The 17,671-nt window shown below is 39.4% G+C and overlaps 1 protein-coding gene across 1 annotated transcript; it reads right to left on the bottom strand.

The window, feature by feature from the left end:
* Positions 1-5,158: 5,158 nt before the first annotated feature.
* On the bottom strand, positions 5,159-6,173 carry LOC127209118 (putative vomeronasal receptor-like protein 4). Its single transcript, XM_051168688.1, has one exon. The coding sequence runs from the start codon at positions 6,050-6,052 to the stop codon at positions 5,159-5,161; it is 894 nt and encodes a 297-aa protein (XP_051024645.1). The 5' UTR covers positions 6,053-6,173.
* Positions 6,174-17,671: the final 11,498 nt, after the last annotated feature.

The raw sequence follows: 17,671 nt of genomic DNA, 5'->3' as shown, positions 1-17,671 counted from the left end.
AATCTCAGTGTCATTTTGATTTGCATTTCTCTGATGACTAATGAGTATGAGCATTTCTTTAAGTGTTTCTCGGCCATTTGATATTCCTCTGCTGAGAATTCTCTGTTAAGTTCCAAGCCCCATTTCGGAATTGGGTTGTTTGGTTTTGTGGTGTTTAATTTCTTGAGTTCTTTATATATTTTGGATATTAAACCTTTGTCAGATGAAGGGTTGGTGAAGATCTTTTCCCAGTCTGTAGGCTGTCGCTTAGTTCTACTGACAGTGTCTCCTGCCTTACAGAAGCTTCTCAGCCTCATGAAGTCCCATTTATTAATTGTTGACACTAAGGCCTGGGCTGTTGGTGTACTGTTCAGAAAGTTGTTTCCTGTGCCTATGTGTCCCAGGCTCTTCCCCACTTTTTCCTCTAACTGAATTAATGTCTCTGGTTTTAAGTTGAGGTCTTTAATCCACTTGGACTTGAGTTTTGTGCATGGTGACAAATAAGGGTCTAATTGCATTTTTCTACATGTAGACATCCAGAACCCCTACTAAGACCTAGCCAACAATCATGATATTCTCCACCGTTGAGTGGAGAGTGAGATCTGACTCTCACATGAACTCTGGTGCCCTTTTTCTGACCACGTCCCCTGGATGGGGAGGCCTGCCAGCACTCAGAGGAAGGATAGCCAGTTACCAAGAAGAGACTCGATATTCTAAGAGCATATATAGGGGGAGGAGGTCTCCCTCAATCACAGACATAGGGGAGGGGAGAAGGGGGGAAGTGGGAGGGAGGGAAGAATGGGAGGAAACAGTGGAAGGGCTAACAATCGAGATGTAATATGAATAAAATAATAAAATGGAAAAAAAATACAGGGTCGGGTCCATTCCATTGTCCAGTTAAGGGATCCTTCCATTTCACTCTAGCGAAGGATGACTGAGTACTTTTGTGCCAGAATTGATCTGCTGCAGAATTTCCTTCTGCATCAAGCAGTAAAAAATTTAAAATAAAGAGAATGTGACTCAAAACATTTTTAGGTGATTGGGGGTAAAGTTCCCCCTTCTTTACTTTTTGTAAATAGGCTTTTATGGTAGAATGAGCTCATTTCACCATACCTTGTCCTGGAGGATTATAAGGAGTACCTGTAATATGCTTTATGGAAAAAGAGTCACAAAATCTTTGAAAAGCTTTGCTGACATACCCTGATCCATTATCTGTCTTGATAGCTTTAGACACACCAATGTGTTAAAAGGCAGGCAGACAGTGAGCAATCACATTTTTGTGGCTTCTCCTGATTGGAGAGAAGCAATTAAATATCCAGAATATGTGTCTATAGACACATGAACATATTTTAACTTATCAAATTCAGGTATATGAGTAACATCCATTTGCCAAAGTTGGTTAGAGACCAGTCCTCTTGGATTAACTCCCAGATGTGATACAGGAAGAAACTGAGGACATGTGGAACATGCCTTCACAATGGCTCAAGTTTGCTCTACAGTAATCCTATATTGAAGTCTTAGACTTTGGCTATTAATATGATGTAAATCATGAGCTTTTTGAGCCTTTTCTACATATGTAAGGCATACCAAATTTTTGGTAGCTGCATCTGCTAATACATTACCTACAGCCAAAGGTTCAGGTAAATCAGTGTGAGCTCTTAAATGTCCTATAAAAAAAGGATGTCTTCTCTTTTGAATAGCTGTCTGGATTTGAAAAACTAATCTGCTAGCATGTGATTGGTATTGGATTTGTCCTGCAGTTTCTAGGTGAGGAACTACCTCTGCTACATAGCCACTATCTGAATATAGATTAAATGAACAGAAGGCATGGTGTTGAAAAACAGTAGCTACTGCCTGTAGTTCAGTGATTTGAGTAGACTTAGCAGTACTAGGAATAACATATGCCTGTCCTTCTACCATGTAATGAGCTCTTCCATTAGAAGACCCATCAGTAAAAATCAGCAAACCATCTCTTACTGCCTGAAAACTGAGTTATCTTAGGAAAAATAACTGAATGTCTATTTAAAAAGTGGAGAAGCCTGTTAGAGGGAAAATGGTTATCTATGTACTCACAAAATTGTGCACAAGGCAATGGCCAATTGTCTATGCTAGCAGACAGCCAATTCTGCTGCTTCTTAGAATATAGCTGAATAATAAAATCAGGTTCTTTACCAAAATTCTTTCTTCCTTGCATTCTACCTATATGAATCAACTTTGCAACAGCCAAATAATAAGGTACTATTAGTTTATTGGAAGAAGGTGGCAAATGTTCCCACATAATAATAGAAGCACTTTGCCAGAATACCACAGTAGGCGTAGTCTGAGTGGCCAAGACAATATACCCTAGAGGCTTGTCATAATCTATATAGGTTATGAATAGATGGGAGATAGCCTCTTCTACTAATGCCAAGGCTTTCCTAGCTTCAGCTGTAAGTTCCTGGGGTGAATTTGAAGAGGAATATCCTTGTAAGATTTCAAATAAGGGCCACAGATCTCCAGCTGTTAATTTTAGATAAGGTCTAAGCCAATTTATATCACCAAGCAACTTTTGAAAATCATTTAAAGTCTTTAACTGATGCCCTTTCAATGTGATCTTTTGGTGTTTTAGCTGAGAAAGAAAAAGCTGAAATCCCAAATACAAATATAGGTCTCCCTTTTGAACTTTCTCAGGAGCTATTTGCAGACCAGACTGAGATAATTGGGTCTCCATAAAAGCATAACACAAAAGCATGTGTTGTCCATCCTTTCCAGCAATAAGTATATCATCCATGTAATGAATGATATATAAATCAGTATATTTTTCTCTAACCTTTTGTAAATCTGTAGCTACAAATTTCTGACACAGGGTGGGGCTGTTAGCCATTCCCTGAGGCAAAACCTGCCAATGATATCTCTTCATTGGCTCCTTAAAATTCACAGAAGGCACACTGAAAGTGAGGCGATGGCAATCTTTTGGGTGCAAGGGAATAGTGAAAAAACAATCCTTAAGGTCTATAACAATCGGGAACAGCCACAGGAGAGGGCAATCCTGGCTGCAATGCTCCCATAAGCTCCATAGTCCTATTAACTTTTCTTAAATCTTGTAACAACCTCCGTTTCCCTGATCTTTTCTTAATTATAAAGATAGGAGTATTCCAAGTAGAGGTAGATTCCACAATGTGTTCTGCAGCCAGTTGTTCCTGCACCAACACCTGTGCTGCTTGAATTTTTTCAGTAGTAAGGGGCCATTGACCCATCCATACAGGTTCATCCAATCGTTGTTTAATACTGGATAAGCTAATGTTCAGATTTCCCTTGCTAGGTAGTGTCTTCCATGCTCCTTGAGCAGCTTGGCGACTTGTGTATATACTCCAAGAGGGCAATTAGCTTGATTAGCATTACCTTCAAATGACCTTTCTCCAGCTAGCAAGTTAACATTCCATTGAGGTTTCCCTGCTTAAGCATTAAGCTTGGCAGTCTTTTTTTTTTTACAGCATCCATGAATTCTGCTTTCCATAGCAAATAATCTCCTCCATCTAAACACACTTTCCTTAATGTGTCCCAGTCAGCAGGGGCAAGGTTGGCATTCACTAATGCAACAACCAGTGCTATGGTAAATGGAACATATGAGTCCATATTGAGCACAAGCAGTCTTTAATTCTTTGATTTGTTTCCATTCTAAAGGGGCATACTGTTTGATTTGACTTCCCTGAAAATCTGGCGCTCCCGCAACCGGAGAAGTGAGCTCACTGTTCATTTCTTGTCCTGTGTTTCTAACTCTTGGCATTCCAGTCTCTAGTGGGGACATACTCTGAGGGCTATTTATTAGACTGGAAGCCTTCTCTCTCTGTCCACAATGACTATTCTCAACATCATCATCAATCCTTATTCTTTCTAATTCTCTCTCTAATTGTTTCTGTTTCTTAGCTAAGCTAACTTCTTCCTCCAGAGCCTGAACTTGTCCCCGAAGTTTTTCAATGAGATCCTGTTGGTCTGGGGGTGCTGCAGACAGGGCTGCAAGTCATGCTCTTTAGAGCAAGCAGCTTCCCTTTCTCTATCTTCCTTATTACTATTCCTGGATTCTCTTATATCTCCTTCCAGGACATCTTCAGCTTGTGATAATAAACCTCTCATTTTGTCACCCTCATGTCTGGGATCAAGAATGTCCCTGATCAAAACCCAAAGGGGAAAAAACATGGCAGGTATCTCTTCAGATCCATCAGTAACAGTGACCCTGCAATCTTTTACCAACTGTATCCCAAGTTTTTAAGCTAACCACTTCTTCCTTAAGAAACCATGGACATACTTCACTGACAAAATCTAAAAATTCATCCAACAGTCCTTTATTTACCCTTATTCCTCATGTTTGAAACTTCTTTTCCAATATCTCTCTGAATAAATCTTTACTACTACTCTGTCCCGTATTTGCGTTGCTCACCTTGCCATGTCTCTGCGAAGCTGATGACTTAGGGGCAAATAGTCCACTTGTCTTTCACTCTTCTTTCTACGCAACGTCCCTCACTTAATCCCTCATTTTCAGTCCCCTGTTCAGGCACCAAATGTCAAGTCCTGGCCTGCTGGAAAAACCGAATCAGGGTTCACCTGAAAGAGGAAGTGGGGATTGAAAGTAGGATACAGAGACACAAGAAAGAACGAATCAAGTCAGGAAATTTCTGATCAAGATTCCCTTAATGCGGACTAGTAGGAACATTTATAGAGCAAGGTCAATAGGCTCTATTCTAATCTCACTCACTCTAGCCTGTGGAACTTCCTAGTTCTCTGAGTAGTCCCCTGTAAGAACTTCCTTGATCCTCTGTGTGGTTCCAAGTTGGGACTTCCCTACTTCTTTCAAAGGTAAATAGTCCAAGGATAGCCTGGAACACAAGACCTCATAAGCCAAAGGTCAGCAACGCGAAGGTCACAGCATGCAGCCTAAGAACAGGATTTCTGACATGGCAGAACTTGGCATGGCTCTCCACACTTCAAAAAGGTGGCAATATGGAAAATGAAATTTCTATATCATTGTAAGTGGCTAATATTACTTTCAGTGCAAGGTGTCAGCCACAGAAAGAGAGTCTGAGAGTAAATACATGCTTAAATGGCCTTGTGGGACTTTGTCTTACCCCCAATACTGCAGAACTGAGACTTCTTTCATTCTTATTAAACAGATGAAGGAGTGAGAGGGTTTTCTCAGTTTCTTTCACTGAGCATACAAACACTCAGCCAGATATTTATCCCTGTGAATCAGTACAAGGGGGCTAAAAGTTGCATAACCAAGAGACAAAAATTCTTGAATATTTGCCATCAAGGACTTGTCCCCTGAAGAGAGACTTAGAAATAGAGAAAAGGCACAATCTGTCCAGTAGAAGAAAACAAAGCAGAGCATCAGAAGGAAGACACTCTGAGCAGCTCTCAGCTCAGGGGGAGTTCTGTAGAGAAGCTTGGATTTCTGAAGATGGAAGACATGCTGGTGGTGCTTGTGGAGAAGAAACACCATGTAGCCACTGGCCCCTCCCATGGCGCCCTGGAACACTGCGTCTCTCAGGACCATGAGAGGGAGAACAATCCATTTTATTTTCTGACTTTCTAGCATAAAATAGCAATATTTGTAGCTGGTCTTAAGCTGTGATATATTCACACTTATACTTGTTATTGAATGGATTAGGTTCACACCTATGAAAGCATTGAGTATCCAAAAGAATAAGAAGAATAGAAGGATGTGCCATGAAGATTTTGGTCTGAGCCTCCTCCACCCAGATGCTCTGGGACTGATGATGATGGCCTGGACCACAGTGAGGAGACTGCTGGTGCAGATGGAGACACCACGGGCCACCCTCTCCAGGTAAATAGTGATCTTACAGCCTATGTCATCTAGGAAGTTTCTCAAACCAAAAGCTGCTATTGTGATTTTCAGTCCTCTTGTGAGAAGAATTATGATGTTTGTAAAAGCCAAGTGGATGAGAATAAAGTTTATGGGTTTCTTCTCAGGGCCTCCTAATAAACTGAACATATAATTCACAGAAACAGAAATGTTGCCCAGAGTGCCAAACATAATGAAGAGAAAACTTATTTGCTTAAGAAGCTTCAGAGCCATTATACTTCTTAGTAGAAAACTTGTTTCCAGGATGAAAATACTTTTTCAAGATAGCATTAGTAAGCACAGATATGTATCTGAAAAATAAATTTTGCATAATAGCATTTTCCAGTGTGCAAGAGACAGTGATGGACAAAGGCAATGTTGCAGATGCAGATTAGGTCACTGAAATTTCTCCTGTTACCTGTGGAATCTTGGATAGTGTATGTGCTTCTGACAGTGAGGTTGCTAACTGCTATTCACATCTAATGTTTTACTTTGTAAAACGGCTACACTAGCAAAATTGACTTATTCAAATATATATCTGTGTGTGGGAGTGTGTTTGGTGTGCATGTGTGTGTGTGTCTGTCTGCCTGTCTATCTGTCTATGTGTATGTACTGTCTTTGTTAACTGTCAGCCTAGTTGAATTGAATTCCAAGTTTCCACAATCGAAATTTCTTATTCTGTTTCTCATTCTATTTCATATTTCCCCACCCAGTTCCCAAAGTCTGAGGCTACTGCTTAACCTGACAGACTTCCCCAGCACCCACCTTCTTCCTCCATCTCTGTCTCTGTCTCTGTCTGTCTCTCTGTCTCCCTCCCTCCCTCTTTCTCAATCTCTCTCTCTCTCTCTCTCTCTCTCTCTCTCTCTCTCTCTCTCTCTCTCTCTCTCTCTCTCTCTCATACACACACACACACACACACACACACACATACACACACACAAAAGCCCTGCTGTGTCAGCACCTGTAACATCTTTTAGATTTGGTAACTTTACCTTCCACATTGCCTCCTCTTTTGTTCTATATTCCTTTCTTACTTGCATCAAGACTTTATAACTTCTATTTCAATATCTTAATATTTCCAAGGATTTTATACTGACCACTCTGTGATTTAACTCCATACAAATGCTGACTAGTCATTCCTTTAAGTTAGTCCTCAGTGTCAAGTCAAATTGTTTAACTTTTCTAGATCAGGCCCCAGAGTTAAGGCTGGATCATGAAAAGATACACTGAGACATTTAAGTGACCACCAGGTTGCAGCCCAGGAGGGTGTCTAGAGGAACACTTGGTGCTACCTAGGAAAGAGGGTATCAGAAAGATGTGGTCCCAGGGGGTGACTCAGGGCATCTGTGACCCCAGTGAGTGACCTCAGGGCACCTATGGGAACATGGAGCAGCTCTGGGCAAGATGCTGTTGCTGATGTGGGTGGGGGAAGGGGATTGACAAGGTGTTAGGTGCTGCCATGAGATGAGTGCAGTTGCTGAGTTAGGGTTCTTTAAATGGCTACATATAGCACACATAGCACAGTAGTTTGTGTATGCATTTGTGAGCATGAATTCACCCATTTAAGAGGTCATGATGTCATTTGCTTCTGTGGGGGCTTGTGAGCAGCAGTTATGTCAATTGTCTCCTGTTGCCTGTTTGTTGGGCAGGCTGCTTTGTTCTCCATTAGTCTGAGCTGATTCCAGAACTTAGACCTGGACTTGGACCTGTTTGGGAGCTCCATTCTCATTTCTTAGGGGTCTGTGGTAATCTTTGGGCACTTTTTATAGAATAATATGGATCTGGATGCTTCACTGGCTTTATGGTTTGTGTGCATCCTGAGTTCTTGGAATGCCTCTGTCCTCTTAGCTCTCTCCTGTTAAACTCATGGGATTGCTTTCAGTCTCCATCTCCTGATGATGCAGTGCACGACTTTCATGAACCTAGCCTAGATGTTACATTAGGGTCCAGGTGACCTCATGAGTTTAGAAATGTCAATTACTGCCTTTCCACTGCTCCTGAGACAGAGAAGTAATTATCACCTGTGTCAGTGAATCCTAGAAACCACAGTACCATCCTGCATATCTGCACATAATGAAATATACTCCAGACATTAATATCAAGTTCATCAGCATTCAGTAATATATTAATGTAAATATTAAGTGTTTAGTAAGTGAAAATGACAAACATTACAAACACTGATGACACAGTTGAAGTCACAATGCTGGCAAACATGGAGGCTAAAACAAAACGGTTTTTTTTGTTTCCTTTCATCTTGTTATCTTGAGAGAGAGTTTCCTTATGAGAACCAGGGTAGCCTTGAACAACAATTATTTGCCTCAGTCTCTCTAGTGTTCATGGTACAGGAGTGTATCTTGGGTGTCTCTGGTGTTTGATAGACATCTGAAAATATTCTGTATCTTACTTATTCCTTTAAACAAGTAAGGAGATAACCTCAGGCAAATACCCACGCAGAGCTCTGTCATGGTATTCCAGCCTGAGGATGGACAGCGATGCCTCAGCATTTCTGTTCCATTTCTCTACTTCTTGGAAGGGGTCTTTGGTCACTCTGGACCTAGGAACAAGCCTTGAACACATCTCCTTCAATCTTTCTGGAGCTAGGGACCAGCCTTGTCAGGGTCAGAAGGAACATGTAAGACACAATGCTCACAGAGCCTCTTAACTACTCCCTGGCTTAGTCAGAGAGAGACATCGTCTTTAATGAATCTCTACAGAGTACAGCTGAGGAGATGTAAGATCTTACCTTCATGGACTCACCTGGACCTCTGTGGTGGAGACTGGCTCTGGGGCATCTCTGGGAAGGTAACACATGCCAGGTCCTATTTGTACTGTCTGGATCTGTGGGGCTCTTGGTGCCATTAGGTATTGCAGATGTCAACTTTCATGTTGTCACAGTGTCAGGGGGGAAGGAAGCACTCTGCAGGGCCTCAGTCCCTGAAGTACAGCTTCCCTCTCTCCCCACAGTTACTACATCTGTTTAGGTCAGAAGTTATTTCAAGTTTGATTAGGGTTTAATTATTTTAATAGAAAGGCCTTGGAGTGAGAAAATGAACAACTAACCAAGTTTCTGTGGACTGAGCTTACCACATCTCCAGACTTTTTTTCACCTTCCCAACATGCCAACCTGTGGCCAGGATGGGGATTAGAATTGAATATCTCATTGTTTCATTCCTGAATAGGAAGCACCACTGGGTTGCCTTGGGAGATAAGGTCATGGTCACTTGTCTCCATCTGTGCCCTGCATGAGTGTGTCTCCAAACATGTAGGTGATGCTGGTATAAAATGGAAGTTAAAAATGCTTCATTTGTATTTGAAATGACCACTTTTGAGGAAATGAGGATTTCCATATCCTCTATTGATTGGGAAATTTAGGTGCAGAGAAATTTAGTTCCAGGATAGATAGAAATTGAAAATAAAATAGTTATCTTTGATAAAAAAAATCTTTTTTTTTCCTGCTGTGCTTTTGTTTTTTTAGAAAGCTACTAAATTTATATTTGAAAAATAAAGCAAAATGAAACAGTTTAAAACTTGTAGTGCTTGGACTAATTTATTCAATAAAAGAAAAGAAATTATCAAAAAGTGAGCCCTTTATGCAGCTTCTACTGAGGAAGAGTTCTGTAGAGAAGAGTGTCTACCAGCCAACAGAGGAAAGGCTGTGTCTATCAGCAGACAGAGGACAGGCCTGTGGCATTCACAGAGCAGAAACAACAGATAACTTATGGTACAACTACACTTTCCTGAAATAAGGCATCTCTCAGAGCCATAGAGTGAGGAAAATCCATCTTTTAATCCAGGTTTGTGTGTTTGGTGTTTTGTCTGCCTGTATGCATGTGCAGCCCATGTGTTTATTGTCCATGGAGGCCAGAAGAGGGCTTTTGGTCTCCTGGAAGTGGAATAAATACCTTGCCTGGAGCCTAACCTACTTGATCAATAAAAGACCATAAACCTGGGCAGGGCAAATGGGATAGGCCTGGCTAAGGTTCCTGGCCTTGGGAGGACAGAGAGAATCTTGGGAAGGAGAGAGTCCAGAGGCAAAAGAGGAGGAGGTCATGCCATCATGGGTTACGTGGAAAAGAAGCACATGGCCAGCATGAATGGAGGATTTGGCCCAGATGAAGAACATTAACAAATATATGGGATTTTGGATGGGAGGTAGCTTGATAGAAATTATTAAAACCAGATGGCATGGGATTTGGGGAAGTTTTCTCATACCTGTTCCAATATGTACTTTAGGGGAATAATATCTGCCCTGCCCCATGTTAACTAAGGCAATTTTAAAATATAACAGGTGTCCGTGTCTTGATTGATTGCTAGCAGGTTAGAAAATACTGTTGTAATAATAATTGTAGGCCAAATAATAAACATTATTAGGTCATACTGGTAAATTAACCACAACAAAAGGTAGGGTAGTAGGCACAAGTGAACAACTGACAGCTGTTGGACACCCTGGACAGTCTGTGACTCTTCTTGATAATACCTTTTAATATTTTTTCCAGATGTGTGCTTTATTCTATAGTTTGGTTCTTAGATGGTAGGAATGTTAATCTGTTTTTTTCCATTGTTGTAACAAATCACATTTCTAAAAATTCATGGCTATATTAGGCACATATGGTTTTACTTTTCCAATTTGTCCTTCTGGCACTAAACACTTGACCCAACTCCCACTTTCATTTATCTGAGATAAAATTCCAATCCCTAGAAGCTGAATACTTATTTCCTGAAAGTGCCAATCTGTATGCCAAGATTTGGTGAAATTATTGTTACCTCTGCTTCAGTGTCTACTAAACCTTCAATTTCAATGCCATTTATTGCTATTTTTAGCTTAGGTCTTTGATCATTTATAGCAGTGTGCCAAAATATTTGTCTTGTGGTCTTTCTTAAATTTTTTGTTTTATGAGTGTTTGATGTATGGACATTTCTTTAATTAATTTGTTTTTTTTAAGCTGATAAAATGATTGCCCCTACAAATTAGTCATTAAAATATCACTTATTTGAAAGAGCAATACAATTAATTAAAAAATGCAATTGTATTTTTCTATATGTAGACATCCAGTTAGACCAGCACCATTTGTTGAAGATGCTATCCCTTTTGAATTGTATAGATTTGCCTTCTTCATAAAAAATCAAGTACCCATAGGTGTGTGGATTTATTTCTGGTTCTTCAATTCGATTCTGTTATTCAACTAGCCTATTGTTATAGCAGTACCATGCTGTTTTAAAAAATTACTGTTGCTCTATAGTACAGCTTGAGATCAGGGATGAAGATTCCTCTGGATGATCTTTTATTGTACAGGATTGTTTTAGCTATTCTGGGTTTTTGTTTTTTCATATGAAGTTGAGAATTGACCATTTAAGGTTTTGAAAAAATTGTGTAGGTATCTTGATAGGGGTTGCATTGAATCTGCAATAGAATGATGGGCATTTTTATTACATTAAAACTCCATATCCATGGACAAGGGAGATCTTTTCATTTTCTGATGTCATCTTCAATTTCCTTCTTCAGAGACTTAAATTTTGTCATACAAGTCTTTCACTTGCTTGGTTAGTTACTCCTAGATGCTTTATATTACTTGTGGCTATAGTTTAGGGTGAAGTTTCCCCAATTTCTTTCTCAACATGATTGTTATTTGTATACAGGAGGGATACTGACTTTTTTGAGTTGATTTTGTATACAGCCACTTTGCTGAAGGTGTTTATCAGCTATAGGATTTCTCTAGTAGAATTTGGGGGATCACTTATGTGCACTATCATATCATCTACAAATAGGGATAACTTGACTTCCTCCTTTCCCATTTGGTTCCCCTTGATCTCCTTTAGTTGTCTTATGTCTCTAGGTAGAACTTCAAGAACTATATTGAAGAGATACGTAGAGAGTAGGCCGTGCAATTTCCTTGAGTTTCTTTCCATTTAATTTGATGTTGGCTATTGGCTTGCTGTATATAGCCTTTATTATATTTAGGTATGTGTCTTGTATTTCTGATCTCTCCAAATCTTTAAACATGAAAGGATGTTGGATTTTTTTCAAATGTTTTTTCTGCATCTAAAAAGATGATCATGTGGCGTTTTCTCTCAGTTTGTTTACATAGTGGATTACATTGATGGATTTTTATATATTAAATTATCCCTGCATACTTGGAATAAAGCCTACCTGGTCATAGTGAGTGATATCTTTGATGTGTTCTTGTATTTGGTTTGCGAGTATTTTATTGAGTATTTTTGAATCAATGTACATAAGAGAATTTGAGATGAAATTTTCTTTCTTTGTTGGGTCTTTGTGAGGTTTTGGTATCAAGGTGACTGAGGTCTCATAGGAGTTTGGTAATGTTCCATCCATTTCTATTTTGTGGACTAGTTTGAAGAGTATCAGTATTTGCTAGCTCTTCTTTGAAGGTCTGGTAGAATTCTATGCCATCTGAACCTGGCTTTTTTTTTGGGGGGGGGGGAGACTTTTGATGAATGCTTCTATTACTGTAGGGAAATATATAATTTGTTTATTTGATATTGATTCCACTTTGACAAGTGGAATCCATCAAGAAAGTTGTCAATTTCCTTTAGATTTTCCAATTTTGTGGTATATAAGCCTTTGAAGCAGGACCTATTGATGCTTCATATTTCTTTAGTGTTTATTGTTATGTCTCCCTTTTTCATTTCTGATCTTGTTGATTTGGATAGTATCTCTCTGCCTTTTAGTTTGGCTAATGGTTTGTCTAGCTTGTTGATTTTCTCAAAGAACCAGCTCTTGATTTTATTGATTTTTTTAATTGTTCTCTCTGTTTCTAATTTATTGATTTCAGCTCTAATTTTGATTATTTCCAGCCATTTAATTCTCTTAGGTATTTCTGCCTCTTTTTGTTCTAGAGCTTCCAGGTGTATTGTTAAGTTGCCTATATTAGACGTTTCTAATCTCTTCATCAAGGTACTTAGTGCTATGAATTTTCCTTTTAGCACTGCTTTGACTATGTCCTATAAATTGGGGTATGGTGTACCTTCATTTACATTGAATTTTAGGAAGTCCTTAATTTCTTGCTTTATTTATTCCCTGGCCCAGTTGTTATTGAGTAGAGGGATGCTCAGTGTCCATGTGTATGTAGGCTTTTTGTTATTTCTGTTGTTATTGAAGTTCAGCTTCAGGCCATGGTGATCTGATAGGATACAAGGTTATTATTTCAATCTTCCTGTATCTGTTGAGGCTTGCTTTGTGACTGACTATGTGGTCAATTTTGGAAAAGGTTCCATGAGGTGCTGAGAAGAAGGTATAATTTTTTGTGTTTGAGTGGAAAGTTCTGTAGATATCTGTTAGATTCATTTGATTCATGACGTCGATTAACATCATTATTTCTCAGTTTAGTTTCTGTTTTGTTGACCTATTCTTTGGTGAAAGTGGGGTGTTTAAGTCTTCCACTATCAATGTGTGGGGGTTGGTGTGTGGTGTAAGCTTTGTTAATATTTCTTTTACAAATATGGCTACCTTGTATTGTGGGCATAGTTGTTCAGAATTGTAATGTCATCTTGGTTGGCTTTACCTTTGATGAGTATGAAGTATCCTTCCTCATCTGTTTTGAGTAATTTTGATTGAAAGCCTATTTTATTGGGTATTAGAATGGCTACACCAGCTTGCTTTTTGTGTCTGTTTGCTTGGAATATCTTTTTCTAGCCGTTTACCCTGAGGTAATGTCTATCATTGTGGCTGAGATGTGTTTCTTGGATGCAGAAGAAAGTTGGGTCTTATATATACACCCATTCAATTAGTCTGTGTCTTTTTATTGGAGAATTGAGACCATTGATGTTGAGAGATATTAATGGCCAGTGACTGTTAAGTCCCCTGATTTTTATGTTGGTTGTGATAGAGTGTTTGAGTGTTTGTGTGGTTATGTTTTGCAACAGTGAAGTTATCTATCTCCTGTTTTATCTTGGTTGCAGTTTGTCACTTTGTGTTGGAGTTTTCCTTGTAGTAACTTCTGTAGGGCTGGATTAGTGGATGGGTACTGTTTCAATTTGTTTTTGTCATAGAATATCTTGTTTTCTCCATCCATGGTTATTGAAAGTTTCACTGGGTATAGTAATCTGGTCTGGCATCTGTGATCTCTTGGATTTTGCAGGATCTCTGTCCAGGCCTTTCTGGCTTTTATGGTCTCTGCTGAGAAATTGGGGGTAATTCTGACAGGCTTGCCATTATGTTACTTGATCTTTCCCCCTGGTTGTCTTTAATATTTTTTCTTTGTTACATACATTTTGTGTTTTGATTATTATTTGTTGGGAGGGTTTTCTTTTAGTTCTATTATATTTGGTGTTTTGTAGGCCTCTTCTATATTTATATGCATCTCTTTCTTTAAGTTGGGGAAATATTCTTCTATGATTTTGTTGAAGACATTGTCTGGGCCTTGGAACCAGGCATTTTCTTTTTCCTCAATTCCTACTATCCTTAGGTTTCATCTTTTCATGCTGTCCTTGATTTCTTGGATGTTTTATGTCAGGAATTTTTAAGACTTAACATTTTCTTTGATGGCTGCATCAAAATCTTCTATTGTATCTTCTACACCCAAGATTCTTTCCTCCATCCTTTGAATTCTGTTAGGAAAGCTTCTCTCTGTATTTTCTGTTTTCTTCTCTAAGTCCTCTCAGTCCTGGGTTTCTTCTGTCTATTCTTTTATCATTGTTTCTATTTTCATCTTCAGATCTTAAACTATTTTATTGATTTCCTTCATCTGATTGTTTGCATTTTCCTGAATTTCTTCCAGTGATTCCATTTCTTTTCAATAGGCTTCTGTCATGGCCTCTGGTGTCCTTCACTGGTCATTGAGAGTAGTTCATTGGTGAGTGTCTATAGGTCAAGAGCACTTACCTGTGGGGATCGGGGAACCCTTCCTTGGATCAAGCAGGTGACTTGCTTTCAGTTCTGGGGCACTTTATTCCACACTCTGGCTCCCTACTGGGTCAGCAGAGGCTGGTGCTGGTACTCTGCAGCCCAAGGTTCAGTCTGAGATAGTGAAGGTACTATATGACTTTGGTTGGGTTTGGAAACACTGCCCGCAGCCCCTGGGGCTCTGGGAGCTCAGATCAGTCAGCCAGAGAGTGTGGGAGCCACTAGCTATCTTAGACTTCTGCCCATTCCTTCTCTGTCTTTCTCTGGCCATGGGACCTAGGTTCAATGTGGGACTGACAGAGAGTGAGGGAGCTGCCCGCTGGCTTAGGCTTCTGCCAGCCAGTTCTTTCTCCAGCCTTGGGACAACAGAGTGAGGGAGATGCCCACTAAGTTAGGCTTCTGCCCACCTGTTCTACCTACTGCCATGGCCCTGAGACCTAGGTTCAGTCTGACAGAGAGAGTGTGGGAACTGCACCCTAGCAGAGAATGTGTCCTCAGCCACCTGGCCCCTCTGTGAGTCTATGCCTATGAATTCAACATAAGCAGTTAACTTATCTTGCTAATCTCACTACATGGGAATATCCCTAAGACTGGCTGAGACATATGCATCGTGCACACCTAATACATTCATAGTTTTAGAATAATACTTGTGAGAAATTATATGCTTTCATAATAAAAGAATTTAACATTGACTCTGGATCAGACCTGATAGAATTCATTCCTCCAACTTGCTGAGACACTGACATCCTGCATCCTTCATGTTCCAGCCTCAAGTGCTTTTCTTGCTGTTCCTCATCAGAGAAGGAGAATTTCAAGGAAGGCTCCTGATCCAAATTAGTCCAACATTTCAAACTGTCCCACACAGGACTAATATTGAGCCTGAAATTTATCAACATTTAGAGACTGGACCACAAATACTATTTCCAGTTTGTTTAATCATTTTTTTTTATTTGCCCTCCTACAGGTATTCTCCACCCCAAATCAGATTTAAAAACTTTAAGAGAAAGATGCCCCATATCTCTTAAGGGGGGTTGGGTAGGGTTTTTGTTGCTTTCTTGGGCTATAGATATATACTGACATTAAGAGGTATAGAGAAAGGGATTGTAAAAGAAAAGGGGGGATTATAGATATATAGGGATGATAAGATGCCAAAAATGGTTGAAGTTGGATACAGGCAAAGTTGATGGCCAGACTCTGCCAAGACAGGGTAAACAAGTCCTCAATGGTTCCTGCTTCACAAATATGTCTGTCAGATATACTGGGCCAAAAGGCTAAAGATAATGATCCAATGTTATAGAGTTTTGGGTGTTGTTCAGGCAGTAAATTGTCTCTGTTAGTTTTTCATTTTAAAAGCTGTCAACCTGCACTTCCTGTTTACCCAGGTAATTAAATTTATTCCTTCTCAAATCTCTGATGGGATTAAAGACCAGTTAGTTTTAAAATTAACCTTAGTTTTTTAGGAGTTAAGAAGTACTTTTATGTCTAGATAGATACTTTTAGGTTAAGAGATATAAGCTTTAATAAATATTGATTCAGCTGAGAACTTTAGACTCACCACTATAAAATAGATAATATCTCTTCAAAGTTGCCAAATACCCGTTGCTTAGATATTATGTATTAAAGTCTTACCTATAGGTCTGATAATTTTTCATAATTGTACTTACTGAATATAAAAAAAGTCTTTTTATTTCAACCAAAAAGGGGAAATGTGGGAATGGTCTGATGTATTTTGATGTTAATTACTATTTGCTATCTCTGTGATCCACTTTCTGATTAATAAAAGGCCATCCCACCTTGGCAGGGAAACTGAGGTAGAGGTGTGCCTAAGGTTCCCTGGGTTTAGAGAGTAACAGAGGAATTCTGGGGAGAAGAAGAGAGATGAACAAGAGGAAGAAGGAGTAAGACCTGAAGGGAGAGGAGAAAGAAGAAGACCACCATGGGTTTGATGGAGGAAAAGCATGTGGCCACTGTAGATGGAGAATCCAGCCCAAATGAAGAACATTAGCAAGTATTTGGAGTTAAGGAGGGTAGGTAGCTTGATAGAAATTATTAGAAACAGATAGCATGGGATTAAGGCAGTGATCCCATGCCTGTCCCACTATGGGAAGTAGTTTAGAGGATTAATATCTGCCCTGCCCCAGGTTTAAAAAGGCTATTTTAAAATATAATAAGTGTCTGTGTCTTAATTGATTGGTAATGAGAGATACTGATAATACTAATAATTCTGGCAATTTAAAAACAATATATGTACATGTTTCAGTTCGCACTCTTAGGCTGTTTTCTGCGCATCACACACAGTCTCTTCATACTCTTCACTTCACTTCTTCTGCATTCAAGAGTTAGAAGCACTGCCAAAGAGCCATGAAGGAAGCAATTGCATAAGAAGATTTTGTCATTGTTGATTGGTTTGGTTTTGTTGTAAAGAACAACAAGAAGAAACAAGAAATGAAATTTCTGACTAATTAAAGAAACTACAGGTCACAAAAAACAAATAAAAGAAACAGGTTAGTGCTTGGGGTGAGAGATTTTACACATGCATTTTATTCTACATCTTTTTTTTTTTTTTTTTTTTTACAAAATCTGTTGCGCAACCCAATGCTATGACCCCTGCCCAGAGAGAGCCTCCTGGAATGGGTCTGATGTTCCTGCAAGGAGTAATTGATTGCAGCCTTCTTATTCTCATTGTGTTAACATATTCTGTCCCTATTCTTTTTTCTAACCTTACTCCCATACCAGGACCCTTCAAACATGACCATGTTTCTGTGAAATGCCCTAATATGGGACTGCAGCCAGGGACCATTCAGGCCCAGATTTCACCGCCAAGCTCTGCTGGTCTTCTCCACTTAGCAAAAGAAACATGGCTAGCAATTACTCATCAGTTAGTAATTTATATTATGACTTACAAAGAAATAAATTGTTTCAGAAAGCTCCAGATAGTGGTGCTCAGATATTAGAGAGAAGAACTAAGAAAAAACTATCTTGGTTCCCAC

The sequence above is a fragment of the Acomys russatus genome, chromosome 3, assembly GCF_903995435.1.
Source record: "Acomys russatus chromosome 3, mAcoRus1.1, whole genome shotgun sequence".
Lineage (NCBI taxonomy): Eukaryota > Metazoa > Chordata > Mammalia > Rodentia > Muridae > Acomys > Acomys russatus.
The sequence above is the reverse complement of the archived record's forward strand: the minus strand, read 5'-3'. Positions and strand labels throughout refer to the sequence as shown.

Coding starts and splice junctions, on each gene's coding strand:
- LOC127209118 (XM_051168688.1), bottom strand. CDS start 6,052: ATGGCTCTGAAGCTTCTTAAGCAAATAAGTTTTCTCTTCATTATGTTT.